Source organism: Barbatula barbatula (genome assembly GCF_947034865.1).
Source record: "Barbatula barbatula genome assembly, chromosome: 7".
In the NCBI taxonomy this organism is placed as follows: domain Eukaryota; kingdom Metazoa; phylum Chordata; class Actinopteri; order Cypriniformes; family Nemacheilidae; genus Barbatula; species Barbatula barbatula.
In genome coordinates, this window is record NC_136770.1 from 7,802,658 (window position 1) to 7,818,577 (window position 15,920).

General features: G+C 40.2%; 1 protein-coding gene across 1 annotated transcript in view; it reads right to left on the reverse strand.

Annotated features, from left to right (window-relative positions):
• The window catches only part of unc80 (unc-80 homolog (C. elegans)), a gene marked incomplete at its 5' end in the record, with an annotated part of 44,576 nt that extends 28,833 nt beyond the window's left edge, over positions 1-15,743 (reverse strand). The window contains 19 exon segments of the mRNA XM_079460128.1: positions 240-346; positions 1,855-2,109; positions 2,884-3,076; positions 3,228-3,376; positions 5,467-5,614; positions 5,763-5,894; positions 6,161-6,475; positions 6,820-7,088; positions 7,222-7,353; positions 10,853-11,069; positions 11,410-11,544; positions 12,749-13,016; positions 13,370-13,500; positions 13,634-13,698; positions 14,110-14,233; positions 14,319-14,602; positions 14,817-14,973; positions 15,222-15,270; positions 15,652-15,743. Of these exon segments, the coding sequence (XP_079316254.1) occupies positions 240-346; positions 1,855-2,109; positions 2,884-3,076; positions 3,228-3,376; positions 5,467-5,614; positions 5,763-5,894; positions 6,161-6,475; positions 6,820-7,088; positions 7,222-7,353; positions 10,853-11,069; positions 11,410-11,544; positions 12,749-13,016; positions 13,370-13,500; positions 13,634-13,698; positions 14,110-14,233; positions 14,319-14,602; positions 14,817-14,973; positions 15,222-15,270; positions 15,652-15,743 (3,222 nt within the window).
• Positions 15,744-15,920: the final 177 nt, after the last annotated feature.

A 15,920-nucleotide genomic window follows, 5' to 3' on the forward strand; every position in this document is an offset into this window, starting at 1 on the left:
TTAAATTGTGTATCGAGATTGCAAATGAAACATTTGAAACAGGTCTTGTAAAGTACAATAATTACTATTTGTTTGTTGTTTTTGTTCATGAAGAGCTGTGCCATGAATTACATTTTAACACCAGCGTATTGTGGTAAAAAAAGAGACCACTTTAGTTTTACCTTTATCAGCGTTTCATGTTTTTTGGGCATTCTGGTGCTTTTCGGCTAGTTCTAAGCCGAGACAGACATCATTCTCACCTTCGAGCTCTGTCTGATAAAGGACAGTCTGTCTACAGAGCTGATGTCCAGCAGGTCCTCCACCCCATCAGCCAGGCCAGAAAGAGACGAGCGCTTCAGCCAGTTACCTGGACCACAGATTTAATGGTTAAGAGAACTTTCAAATGAACATGATGGCAACTCTGAGGCCTGTTCGGGGATTTGCACTTGGATACCTTTTTAAATGAAAGCGCAAAAAAGCCAAAAGGGACAGAAATGCAGAAGGGAAGATTTCATGCTGGTGTCTTGGTTCATACAGCATACACACAAACACAGTGCATACACTCTCAATAAAAGCATACAATGGCCTTAAAAGAAGAAAACATGGTTTGAATGCATATCATTTTCAAACTAGTACATGAATTTTACTTGAAAAATCAAAGCATATGTACAAAACACACACACACATACGTAACATGGAGAGAGTGAATGGATGGTGAACTTTCCTACGGCATGCTGGTGACAAAAAGGAAAGAAAAGAGATGCAGATGACGTTTCATACATTTTGCTTACCGATACACCCGAAAAAAGCATGAGTTGTTCTAAATAAGACAACCTATTGATTTATTCTTAAAAAGAATTATAATAATTATTTCACATACATAGATCAAATGAAATATTTCATATATTCAATTTCGCTATTATTATCTCTATGGGGACATTGCGTTTACTTAAGATGTTTTGTTTAGTTTTAGTAAACTCCTTCATTCTGATAGATTGATATGATTGTTATTGTAGTCAAATTTAGAAAAAAAAATTAACAACTGGCAATTTCTGCCACCTTCTTGACCATGAGTTGTAATGAATTTCTTGCCTCATAAAATCATGATATTAAATCTCACCAAGCAAGGATTTCCTTCAAATTAACAAAATAAAATAGCATCTTTATTAATAGTGTCTGGCAGCCCCTTTTAATAAACGTGAAATAAAATAAAGAAATTTAAAGCAGAAAATTGATGATTTTTGGTGCTGTCTGATGTAGGTTTCTAATTTTTAAAGAACTGAGATGACAGAAAAATAGATATAGGATAGATATATATGTAGATATAGGGTCTACAAAGCATACAACAAATCAACCATAATAAAGGTATAACAAATATTTCCAAAATAATCAAGAGATCAGACTGTTGTTAAATATACTAATAATTGTGTAAAAAAAGTATACTAAGTAGTCATATCAAACCATTGGTGTGTGGTTTTGGTATCTCATAAACTACTGCAGATACAGTCAAAACCTCTAAAAAATAGAACAACAAGTTAATTTTTATAGAAATCAATTTTGAGTAAATCATTTTTTTTTGCCAGAGACATGACAGGAATGTATGTGACATATATACTTTAATTTACCAAATGTCACAGTGTTGGGTTTACAAAGTATATTTCGATTAAAAATCATATTGAATTTGATTTGTATACTCAATGAAATTGTGGTATGGATGTGCATATGTCACTGGTCTCTATTTCTACGTTTTCAACAATATTAACAATATATATTTTGTTTTGTTGGTGATGTCCTTGGCTTAAATCCTCCTCTGCAATATGTCATTTAAAATGTTTGTTTTTCATCATACGGTCCAGAATAATTCTATAAACATACCTATGGGCAGTTTCAGCTTCTTGCGGAGTGAGATCCGTCTCGAGCGAGATCGTGTACGTCGGTCTGTGGTGGTACCGGAGTGGGCGGTGGTGCAGTCCGATGTGTCCTGTTCTGATTGGCTGCTGGTATCACTGGCAGCACTCTGAGACTTGAACATCTTTCTCCAAAAGTCTTTCCGTCCCAAAAGTGCACCTGGGATCTGCTCTTCGCTGCAAGCAAGATACAGACACACAAATATTAATCTGTGCATATAGACTGCTTTATATTCAGTCAAAAACTTTGAAGGGATAGTTTAGCCAAAAAAGAAAATTCATCCGCCCTCATGATGTTCCAAATTGTACAGCTGTGTCGGAATTTGCCCCTCCCCATCTCATATAAAGTACACTATATCAGGTGTCCGCCATTTTGTAGTGTTGTCCGAATTTTGAGTAAACAACTTATTCCCTACATTCGATCACTACTTTCTACCCACAATGCATTCTGTTAATGACCGTTAATGCCACGAATGCACGTTTATACTTTGTTAAAAAGTAGAAAATAACTGTCAACAAGAACAATCCATAAAGCCATGTAGGGAATAGTGAATGAGTGAACGAGTGAGCGAATTCAGACGCAGCTTAAGACTTGAATTTGTAGCAGCTCATTCAAAGGGTGACTGAACCTGACATATACTTACTTATTCAGTCTAACATCTTCTCCAGTGTTTCATGTGAGTTAAAGGAACAGTTCACCCGGAAATGAAAATTCTGAGGGACTTCTGACTGCCATTGTAATTTTTCCTAGTCAATGGTGGCCAAGAACTGTTTTGTTACAAGCATTCTTATCTATCTGTGTGTTCATCAGAACAAAGTAAGAGATTTGGAACAACTCGAGGGTGAGTAAATTATTACATTTTTGGGTGAACTCTCCCTTTAATAATAAAAAATTGGAACAAAATGACTGTGAGTAACATGACTCAACATGACTCAAAATGAGGGTGAACAGAACTCTATTTTTTAGGTGAACTATCCCTAAAGTCTACATTTTTACGTTTTTGTGAAAGTGTGAGTGAATGTGTGTACTTTTTTCCTGAAGCCTTGCCCTCGTCCTTGTCCTCTGGCTTTTTAGTGGTGTTGAGTTTTTCAGCACTGTCCAAGAGGGCGCTGAGTGCAACGCGACGAAAAACATTCCCATGAGACTCCTTTATGAACTGAACCAGTTGACGTATGTCGCAATACAGACCCTGAAATATATGTGTTTAGATATAAGGAGAAGCATTGAAGGGCAAAAGTTCGACAAGAAAAACATGGAAAAGACTAAACGAAAACGATTTTAAAAAAGTGATGCCGAAAAGAACATTTCCTTTCTTTATGAGGCAGAGCAAGTCATCTCACCAAATTCTCAGAACTGTGAAGCTCGTGCGTAGTGGACGCACATCTGGTGATGAGAGACTTGAACATACAGCCCACCACCACAGTCTCCATATTCTGGGCCAGAGATTTATCCCCTCCCGTGGTGAAGTTGTTTCCAAAACCAGCCTTATCTGCAAAGACAAACAAACCACTTCAGCTAAGAACCATGACCTGAAAGTGGTGGCTGGCCAAAATCACTGATGCTAAGCAATGCAACCAATAAATGAAGAATGATGTTTACAAGATGAAACAGGGGGAAATCAATAGAACATATGATAGGAAAACCTAAAAAGAGATTATGAGTTTTGAAGGTTTGCATACATGCAAGTGGCTGTGGCCTGTGAGAAAGTTCTAGACCTACCAAGCAGGTCATGCTCTGATTTCACATTATTGCAAGAATTTGTTTAGCTGGATCTACAAAGACGGGTTAGAGATTTGTCATTCAACAAGATCTAGGCACTGTTGGGCTATACTTCAGGTGAAAAAACATCACCCTTGACACTGTGAGGGGTGCAGGAATGGGTGTAATGCCTAGTTTTGGCAGTAAATTTAGATATTGTGTATCTACCGATGTTTCTTTTATTCGCCCTCCTGGACCTCTCACCTGCACTGCCGTATTCTGCAAGAGAAGAGATGGTGGGCAACATTGGTGTCGGGCCAGCACAGACATGTACTTCCAAGTCAGGAAACACCAACCCACTCAGAAACACACCCATGCACAGACGCACACCCACAGACGAAAAAGAAAAAGACAATCCGAACAAAACTCGGGGACATCAATTTCAGAATATTCACTCATGTTCACTAACTTGCCAGAAATCAAGGAAATTCAGCTTGTTTAGTTTAGTTTGAGTTTAGAACATTGGAAATAAGAACAGGAATTAAGAACATCAATATGATGTTTGGCAAGTCCGCTGAAATGATGAGTGATAGAGGGTTGGGGTTCAAACAGTGGAGTTGAACAGAAGTCATACTACAGGCAGACGTGAAGCCAGAGGACAGGGAGTGAGAACAGAAATGACAAATATAAAATGTAAGGACGATATGTAATGTACTGAATATGCACCTCGAGATATTTTTTGACCTCGATATTTCAAACCACATTGCCTTTAAATATAAACCTTTCTTATTGTTAAGATCAACTCAACCTTGATACAACAAACACTAACAATTCTACTTTAGACTGAATGCGTTTGTTGGCATTTGTTGGTTCTGTGTGAATTGGCCATTTAAAAAAAAAACGCATTGCCTTTGCTGGCAATTTATATCAAAACTATTTCAAGTCCAGTTTTGCCATACTGACATACTTAGGACATTTGAAATAATTTCGATTTTATCCGTAGACCATGTATATCTTCTAAACCATAAGCGTCAGGAATGAAAAAACCTAAATATAATTCCACTTCTGTCCAGATTGGCTATGGCATACTTATTTTTGCATTTAAAATGATAGTTCACCCCCAAAAAATTCTGTCATCATTTACTCACCCTTGAGTTGTTCCAAAACGTTAAAAATGTCTTGTTCTGATGAACCATTGACTACCATAGTAGGAACATTTGCTTTACAAATTTCGGAACACAAAAGATGATATTTTGAAGAATGTAGGAAAACAAAAAGTTCATGGGCACTTTTGACTACCATTGAAATGTTTCTTACCATGGTAGTCAATATTGTCCAAGAACTGTTTGGTTACAAGCATTCGTCCAAAAATCTTTCTTTGTGTTCAACAGAACAAAGACATTTATACAAATTTGGAATTTGAGGGTGAGCAAATTATGATTTTTGATTTTCATTTTTGGTGGTATGGCACAGAAATATATATAATGGTAGTGTGACGATATGATTTAAAGTGTTCATAAGCAAAGCTATTGACAACTTTAACCTCTATATCATGACTATTCGGACTAATCAAAATAACACAACGCTAAAAAAGCATTCAGACTCTTAACCAATGCTAATATTTAACTGTTTTACAAATCCTACAATTGAATTCAGTTATTTGGGATGGTTGCATTTCCAAATACATGAAATAAATATTAAATTATTCAAATCTTTCAATTATTCACAAATCTATTTCTAAAAGAAAGAATATATCAATCTCTCTCTAGCAAGAAAAAAGGGGCCAATGGTGTGTCTCTAGAGACGTGTGAAAAGGGATCAAATTGGTGAATGTGTCTAGGCATGTTGAAGACGTGCACTTAGGAAGTGCAGCCCTCTTACTGTCAGTGATCGGCTCCATGCAGAAGCCGAGAAGAGCGTGAAGGAAATCCACAATGTTGTTGAGCGAGTCCTTGTTAACGTATTCTTTCATGGTTTGCCGGAACTGCACTTTATCCAGTTTGTACAGAGCTGTCAAGCTGTTCTGAGCCTAAAAAATAGGAGAGCATCTAGTCATCTACAGTACATAGGCTGATGACATCAATTGTACATTCTATTGTATGACAGCATCAGTGTGACAGGGATCAATGCTTAAGTTTAATTTGCTTTGCTAATGAAGCATTTACTGTTATATTGACCTGCATTCGCAGACGGTCTCCAGAGAGTCCACGATGGCCTTCACCACAGCCGTACGCACAACCCAGCGATTTAACAATCTTAATAAGCATGGTGAGAGCCAGTCTGTGGGAGCTGAGGGAAGTGTCTCCATCCTGCAGATTATTGAGGTTTTGCAAATTAAGCATGCACAAAGAGAATATTTTTACTTTTTTTGTGCTACACAATTCCGTTTAGAGTCCTATATAAAATCATAAAGTGATAGCATATTTATATCCATTACATCCGGAAGGGGGATACATACAGTAAGTATTATAATATACATTTCATATTTTTGGTAACTAGCTTCTTTTATGCTGAAAGTCTCCACTCTCACAATTTATACACCACTATTATACGACATTTATAATAATTGTCTTGCCTGGTTGTCCTTGTTCTTTATATCATCTCTACTACCTCCACGACTCTCCCCACCCCCTCCTCCGCCTCCATCACCCCCACCACCACCTCCACTAGATGCTGCCAAAGAGATTCCGGCCGCCTCCCCCTGAGCTGCACTCTGACTGGCTCCCTCTTTTGGATGCTCTGGCTCTTTGTCCTCAGGTTTGGAGGTTTTCTTAGCCACGCTGGGCACGACACCCAACTGCAGCAGGCATTCAATGATGTTCAGGGCCACGTCGCAAATCCGTGAACTGATTTCATGGGTGAGTACAGAATACAGGGCCCGTAGGACAGCCTTAAAATGTACATAAGAATGGCAGGTTTTTAAAGAATGACAATATAGCTCAAGATATAAATCAGTATTTTTAACTTAAAGAGGTTAAATACGGGGAACAAGGTCATGAGACGGTCACACCAGGGGTTTTTTAAGAACCCCAATGAAATCATGTATTATCTGTCCTGTGTAAGATGGATATTTCAGCAAGTTATCATCCACTTTGTATTGCACGACTCAAAAGAAAGGATACTTCTCATTTACATATAAAAACTTTCTCAGTCATAAAAGACATTTAGATGGGAGACTGTCACTCTTTGACAGTAACCAATCCAGATACCTCTGTTCCATTCCCCACCCCTTACCGTGAGGTCCAGCATGCCATTCTTCTGAATGAAGTTGTTGGTGCCCTCAATGGTGTCTCGTTCCTCCAAGGATGAGTAGTTGATGCAGGAGTCCGTCAGACTGCGTGGAAGATTGGAGCATGCCAGCGGTTCACAGGGCATCTCAGGGATGGGAATGGGATTACACAGTTTCTTAATGTGCTCCGTGAAGAAATCAGTGTAGCCTACATTGAAGGAAGCCACAGTGGTGTTAAATGTAGCCATGGTGATGGTGGAGATCTGCGAACGAACTGGGGAGGAGATATGTAGATGGAAAGAAAGAAGTTTATCAGTTCATGTCACTAATAAAGGGTTACAATTATATTGTATTTTATGAATCAAACATTGTTATAAATTATAAATAGGTCACTTGGATTTGCTTACCGCCCTCTTTAATGGTATTTTCACTGTGGCTGTTAGAGTGTTCAGGCAGGTTGTGGTGGGAGTGAAAATGTTTCGCTCCAAGACTGTCCCCATCTCCTGCAGTATCTGTGCTTCCACGCCGTGTTAACTTCCCTGCAAGGTAACACAGTGCATGATACATAAACTGAACATTATTTTTACAATACTTACATGGAGACATTCAAGTATTATCAAATTATTTAAATAAGGAATCACTTTATTGGAATGCTCCTGAAATGGTCTTAAAAAATGTGGATCAAAATAAGAGCTCCGTTTCTGTCCGTCTTTCAATGCTTTGCAGAGACAGAATGGGGGTTGGAACTTGAGAACCTATCATCTCTGATTGTAAACTTCAAAAGGCGAATGAATGGCATCCACATACCAGTCTCTGCCTCGTACATATGTTTATTAAGGAAGATTGCGTGGCCATTCTTTCAGCTTTGTTCTTCGGAACCTGCAAGGCAGTCTTATGCTGAGCCTTTACAAAGTTGTTTTTGAGAATCACCTGGTAGATTTAATACGTGGATTTGTCTGTTCCTCAGTGTGAGACGTTCCCCTGGGCATTTCCGCAGCAGCCAGGTGTCTAAAAGAGCTTATTTCCATCTCACCACAGCATGCTCTGTCTCTCAGCATGCCACCCAAGTGTGCACTTAGGTGTGACATGCAGATTCTGGATGGTGATGGCACGATACCTGCATCTCATGTCGGGGCCTCCAACATGGAGAGGCAGCGTTCGTTGACCCGACATGTCCTCACTGTAGGTAAATGTGTTGCAGTCACTGCTTGCTGTGTTCTTTATGGTCACAGCCACGACCTAGTCTGCTTCCCATCTAGTGGAGGCTACTGTCCCAGCTCCAGCCCTGCAGATTATTCATGCCCCGTCATGCTCATCAAACCCATCACTGATGGGCAGCACAGGACCGTCCTATAGCAGCTCCACGCAGCGGGTGAGTGATGAAGACGAGCTGTCTGTTGCAGAATCAGAGGGCAATTTGCTGGTATTGGATCCAGAAGACACCCTGGAGTGCATCCTGACGTCCATCCAACATCAGGACTGGTTCATGGCAATCGACCTGAAGTGCGCATACTTCCATATCTCGGTTCTTCCTCATCACCAGCCGTTCCTGTGGTTCGCCTTCTAGAGGTGGTCATACTAGTACAAGGTTTTGCCTTTCAGTCTGGCCCTTTCTCCCTGTGTCTTTACAGAGGTCGTGGAGACTGCCCTAGAAAAAGTGCATATTTCAGACTGGAACCACTATCCCAGAGGCTCCTGGGACACATGGCATCCTCAGCAAGAGTTATCACACTTGGGTTGATGCAAATGAGACCGCTTTAGCACTAGCTTCAGGGTCGGTTACTTTGGAGAGAGTGACACACTGGCAAAAGGTGTATTACAATCACGTCTCCGTGTGTCGCACCCTGGCCTCCTGGTCTGGCCTTGACCTTCCTTCGAGCTGAGGTTCTGAGGCACATCGTGGTGACGAAGGACGCCTCTCTGGACGTCTGGGGTGCTGTATGCAACAGGCATACAGTGTCGGGATGGTGGATGGGCTCCCTGCAGGTATTTGGTAGTGGCTCGGGGGTGTAAAGGTGGACCCTGTTTGCCTTCATGGAGACCACCCATTGCCCGCTTTGGTACTCCCTTACAAAGGCTCCCCTTGGCAAAGAGGCCTTAGCACATGGTTGCCCGCAGGACCATAGTGAGCCTCATTGCATAGGTCCTGTGCAAGGTCAGGTAAGAGGAGCATCATGATTTGCGAATAGTGCCCTACTGGCCCAACCAGACTTGATTCTAAGAGCTAATCTTTCTGACGACAACTCTCCCCTGGCCGATTCCCTTGATGAAGGACCTTCTTCCACAAAAGAAGGGCATGGTGTGGCATCTGACGCCAGAGCTGTGGCACCTCCATATCTGTTTCTTGGATGGGATGAGGAGAACCTGAGTGACCTACCACCACCTCTCTCTGTGCTGTGGTCCTTGAGAGCCCCCACACACCTATATTCCAATGAGTTCTTCAGACTGGTGAGACCATGCAGGTATATCCCCATGGATACCACCCTGCAGAAGGATGTGGTCTCTGTAATGCGCTTCCTCAGCAGAGGGAGCAGTGCTTCCAGTCCCTTATGGTGCTGGATGGCTATCTCGCTATTTTGGAACTCCACAGCCTGTGACGCCCGATGGTAAGAGCCTCTAATCTTTCGATATGCTTAAGGTGATGCCTTACTACCCACACTGGAAAGTTATGATATCGCAGAGTGCTCACTTGTGACACACCCAGGCCAGTCAGTATCGGTTCGCTAGAGGTCGTGACGCAACCCCATTATGTCTCGATACAGCATCAAGAGACTGACAAAAATGGAATGTCGCAGTTACGACTGTAACCTCTATTTCCTGATGGAGGGAACAAGACCCTACTGCCACAACGCTTTGCCATAAAATAACCTTTTTTAGCTAATGCTAAGCAATCGGTCACTACTTTGAGGATGCTACAATGAAACAACGTTTTCATTTATTGACCATATAGAAAAAAGAAGACCATAAACATGTACAACTTTCCTGTGGCTCAGTGGTTAGAGCACAGCGCTAGCAACGCCATGGTCATGGTTCGATCCAGTCAGATACAAATGTATAGTACAATGCAAAGTAAGTCGCTTTGGATAAAAGCATCTGCCAAATGTGTAAATGTACTTGTATTATCGTCATTTTTTATCAGACACACAAGCCTTCCGGTCTGTGTTTGTTTATTGGTCTGGCTAGTAGCTAATAGTATAACTCTTTATATTTTGTTAAATTTGTATTTCTATAAATTTCTATTATTACTTTATTGTATAATAATTTTATCATATAAGCAATTTGTAAAATGGGTTGTGTTACTTTGTCGCATTTGAAGAAACCGTATGGGACATAAACATCTAGTGGGTGAACTTGGTATCACAGTCTAAATTTCAAATATTGAAGAGGCAAGTTTAGCCACGTAACGGTTCTTCTCGGTTTCTTTTGCTTGTTATCAGAAATTTGCTTTGAAACCATCTATATATTCAAATACGTACATTGGGCATTCAAGGGCTTTCACAATAAGAGTTTCGCTTCATGATTATTGTGGTCAATGAAATCCATAACAACGATGTTATTGTATATTTTTCTAAACAAATACATAAAAAAATTATGTGGCTCTAGGGCAAAGGTTTTTACTGGTGCTGAATAATTCATAATATTATGAAAAATGTAGTATTAACTTAATATTGATTATCTTAATTTTACAGTTTCACAGTTATTATAAATACTGATATATATTGGATTGGATTCAATTTATTGTCATTACACACATACAAGTACAGTGCAACGAAATGTATTGTCAAGCCCCTAGCCCATTCCCGTTTTTGAATTGCGTTTTTATAGTATGTTTGATCTGCAAAAAAAACACACCATTGACCTAAAATCAAAGCAAATTTATAAATACATGACCTGTGTCTATCCTGTGTCTTTATACCACGTATCAGTACACGTGAGTTTGTGAGTCAGTATCTGTGTCAGTAGTAATAATATATTCCACCAAGAATACACAAGCAATAAAAGTATAGAATGGAATATTAAATTTGAATACAGGCATACCCATGATGGTGGAAGGCCAGCCCCCACGGTCCAGTGTGCGACGATCATCACCCAGACCAGAGAAACTTCCAAACGAGAAGGTGCTACGTGTGGGTGAGACATCAAGGAGGTCCTCCTGCATCAGGAATGGTACACCCATTCGCCGCTGACGTTTCTTCCCCGTATAGTGGAACGGGATGGAGCCTTTTCTCTCTCGATCTTCCCTACGGTTCTTAAACTGGACAAAACAGCACAATAGAAAGGACATAAAGGTGAGTGAGAAAAAGCTTCGTAAAGAAATATTTCTAAAAAAAATAATGTAACTATTAACAATTTAAAGTCAACACACAAAAACATTTTTTTTTACTTTCCTTACGCATGTTCCTGGTGTTATTGTAAACAATTGATTTATGCCTCCAGAACACCCACTTTTTACCATCTAACGTTGGAACTAATCTAAAATCCTGCCCTAGTTTTTTTTTTATATTCCGCTTCATTCAGAATTGCACAACAATGCAAAGGTAAAATTAGTTCATGTTGCTTTATCTTAACACTAGTCATAAATCATTTGTCCAAACCTTTTTGAATATGTTCATGCCCATCTCAATTGAGAGGTCAGGGACCGCTTGTCTCCTGAGGTTGGCAACTGATACTTTGGAGAAGGTCTCAGAACTCAAAGACCTGCCTTCCTCATTACATTTCGAAGTCATATCCTTAAAAACAAGAGAAAAATGTGCATACAGTACATGTAAGAAAACAATGAAAAGCATTCGGTCACAGAAGTCTTGTAAACACAAGGGATATTTTCTTTGCACTTTCTCCCAACACAATGAATTTGATCAGTCGATGGTGATTTGTAATTGATTGTGTCATACAATTGCTTGTCACTTGAATCATGTCATGTCACATCTAGTTAAGATACGTGAAAGATTGCTCATGTTTTCACAATTTACTCAATAACATCTGAAAATGGTTCACATCCAGCGAACTAATGTGTACTCATCTGGTTTCCACCCCAGTGACTTTCTTTGTTCTTCAAAATCTGAAAAGGAATGTGGGCAATTCTACTCAAATGTCAACTTTATGTTGAAAAATCTAGTTTTAAAAAGGTTTTCCATATACTGATAGGTCATATGTCAATATTTGTTGGTTTAAATACCCATGTGAAATCTCAAGTAAAGTAAAGTTTTTTAAGCATCCATAGATCCAAGTTTTCCATAGTCAGGTGAAGTGTCACATCCATAACAGCCCATATTCCTCATAAACAGGCACATGAAAATAAAAATAACTATTTTATGGTCTATGAAGAGCCATCACTTCTTCATCTTCATCCAAACCCATGAATTTTTCTCTCTTTTAAAATAGATAACACTTGCTTATGTCTGGAATCTACAGTATCATCAGAGTTTTAGTAAGATATTAACAGATTATTAAATATAAATACATTGTCTGAGAATTCATATTACAAGTTTTGACTGAAAATGTCACATCCATAATGCTGGAATTGCCCTTTTTTTATTTTGTGCTTTTTTGTTTACAATGGAGACCACCTATTGTCAAGCTTTAAAAGGACAAAAAAAGCATAATTAAATAAGTATGAAGACATACGAATTTAGTAATAAACAAACTGAAGTCTTTTATGCAGTTTTACCCTAAAATAACACTTAACGGCTGTAACAACATTGATATTCACAACACTTGAGCAGTGAATAGTCCAGATTTTCATCAAATAATGGATTATATATTTTTTTCACCCAACCCATGCGTATGCCTTCAAGACACATGCGTAACCACCACCATCCACTCCAATTGCAAAAATGTTTTGGATGACATGAGCATGAGTAGATTACGCCAACATTTGTATTTTTAGTTGAATTGTTCCTTTAATCTCACAGGGCTGTTTCTATGGCGGATTACCTGCGTTTTGTGAGTATTGACCAAGGAGGGGGTAGCGGCCACCATGGAGCTACTGCGGGGTCGTGGTAGGGGGGGTATGAGGGGCTCGGGAGGGCGTTCGGGTTTCTCCTGCAGTATCTGACGTAACCGCTGCAGGTAGAATATGAGGGCCCAGTGGACACCTTCTTCTGTCCAGTGAGGTTGCATCAAACAACGCAGCACCGCAACGTCAAAGTACGTGGCATATCTCGCTCGCTGTGACACAGAGATACCACTGGGAACTGAGAAGCTTTAGGTGAAAGAGAGAGAGAGGATTGTGTTTTATATGACGATAAGAAGGGATGTTCAGACGGAGGTTGCTGAGAATCGTTGCTTGGCAACTGCATTAGGACACAGGCATCGACTAACACTTTGACAGATGGACACTGAGCCATTAAGGAAGCTAGACACTGGCAGCAACTGGAGACTGTTTACATAGCAAGTAATTACCTTATTATCTGTAAATCAATTACATTAGAATTCATTCTACTATATTTTATTTCTACATTAAATACTTAATATTTTAGATATAAAATATAAATAAAATGTTAGTTTTTATTCAGATATTCCCCTGCGATGTGTGTCACCTGTATGCACACTCACTTCCTCTGCTTTGAAAATCCTTTCTCGAAGGCTTGCTGTGAGGACCCTCCCTTATCCACAGAGTTGCCACGACGACAGCTCTGTTCTGTCACTGAGGGGGAGGAATCAGGCTGGGCTGATTCACAGACCACCTGAGAGCCGAGAGAGAAGAGGAAGTCACGTGACTCAATGATTTTAATGTTCTACGAGGGGAAATTAATATACGACAGGACGGAATGAGCCACGGGGGAATCTGCAGCTGCAAATCTGGGTCTAAATACTCACCGCTGGGCACGGGTTGCCGGGATAGCGAGGACTACACTGGTTGTTCACTGGAGAGTTTCTTTTTGCTGTGGAAAATACAATTGTGGAACATCAAAAGCAAATAAAATAGATATGAAAAGTAGGGCTGAAAAACTATTAATCACGATTGATCACATCCAGAATAAAAGTCTTTACGTAATATGTGTCTGTGTACTGTGCATATTTATTTTGTAATCATAAAAATATACACATTAAGAATATGAAAAATGTATAAACTTTATATATCATTTAAATTATTGGTAAATATAAATAAATACATATTCATATTTTCTAAATATGCTGTATATACATGTATGTGTTTTTTTTGTTTATAAATACAAAATTTATATACACAGTACACAGACATACAGTATATTACAGTAATATTACAATAATATTGAATAAAAAAAATTTGGACTGAACAACTTTAGAATGAGGGGAATTCGCAGAAATCAGACCTGTAACAATGTTCCGCATGGGTTTGATAAGAGCAGTAAAAGCAGGAACGTCAGGTTGACGGTGCTCCCACATCGGTTGCCAAATAACAAGCCCACCAGCCAGTCGAAAGGTGAGGTCAGACTCCTGCCAAATGACAAATTATTAACACCTGTTAGATTCCACATGTCTGTGCATAAAACATATGAACATACAAAATAAAGGTTGCAACCTTGATGCGGTTAATGAGTGGAGCAAAGAGAAACACAAAAAGCTCCACGGTGGCCATGTTCTTGTGGTACAGTTTGGCACGGGCATACTCGTTCTCTTCAGTGGTGCTGTCATTGTGGTCTGTGAGACCCTGGTTCCCAATGGACTGAAGATAGGCACTGCTGGCCCCAGACCAGCCGTGTCCCAGGCCAGGCTCCTGATGGCACTCCTGGGCCGCCTCCAGCAGCATCCAATGCAGCGTGTGAAGGAGTTTCGTTTCAGCTACGCCAAGTTTATCCTGGTGCCCTGATGGAAAGAGACAAGGCTTGTTTCCTAGTATCATGGAAAGATAACCAACAAAACGAATGAAAGATTTGAAGGTAACAGACCTACAAAGCTAACAAAGTTATCAATAAAGCACAGAAAGCTTTTACAGTAGGCTAATCACTTAAATAATAAACGATTTACTTCAGAACACAATTAACAGAGGAAATAATGGAAGTTTAATAAGCATTCCTACCCAGTTTGTTGCGGTTGGAGAGAAGGATAGAAGTGCAGTGGAGAACATGAGGCAGAGCAGCCTGGACCAGCTCCCAGCGGGAGATGCTCTGGATGGCCTCGGTGAGAGCTGGAGAGAGCCCGTGCAGTTTGTTCTCCACCAGTACCCTCTCAAATGACTAGACAGGACAGATGTTCAGACAATGTCTTATTTGTATTGCCACGTTAGGAAAGTGGGTTTACTAAACCGACTGTGACAGTCATCTACACCCTATTGATACTTAACATTTTTGTCTGTATTAAGTGAGTGATTTACAGGTGCATCATTTCAATACGTGCCGGCGTTAAACTGATTTATACACATTTTTGTGACGGAAGAAAGATTATTCACAGATTGAAGCGGAGTTCACGGCAGTATTTTACTTACCACACAGGAGGCTTCATACTGCTTGCCTAACTTCGGCCGTAAAAACGCGCTGAAAAAAAACACATATTTCATTTAGTGAAACTACTGTCACGAATGTGCATTCAAAAGAACATTGATAAACAGGTCAGCAAGGACAATCTGAGCAACATCGTTTTCTTGCATTTGAATTGAGACGAGCCCTAGATACGGCGCTGACAGTGACAGTCGAAGGTGAAATATACGATTGTACATTTTACACATTTTATTCGGGGTTTCGTCTTCAGACACAAAAGGAGCAAAATATGACGCACGAGACGACGGCTCGAGAGAAATCCATTCACTGACTATGAGACACGCATACGAATGAGCGGCTCTGCGGACCCGCACAGACAGAACGAATGTGCCCATCGCTCTCCGAAAACACCTGTTATGCCACGGCTAAATCACTGACCTGGTCTGCCTCCACAGGAAGGTTTGGATCGGAAACGGGACCCCTCGGCAGTTCTCCTGGTCACTGTCATCCAAGCTCTTTCTTTTGACCATTTTGACAGAACCTGCTGGATACGCGGGTGCGGACGCTCCGCGCTCACAGATGGATTTGTTTCGCGGGTATCATCACTGTAATATCTCACATCTGTGAGAGTAAAATGGCTGCAGGTCTTGACTCGTGTCGACACCACCCCCGTGGAACAGCGCTGAAAGACCGAATCCACTAGTCAA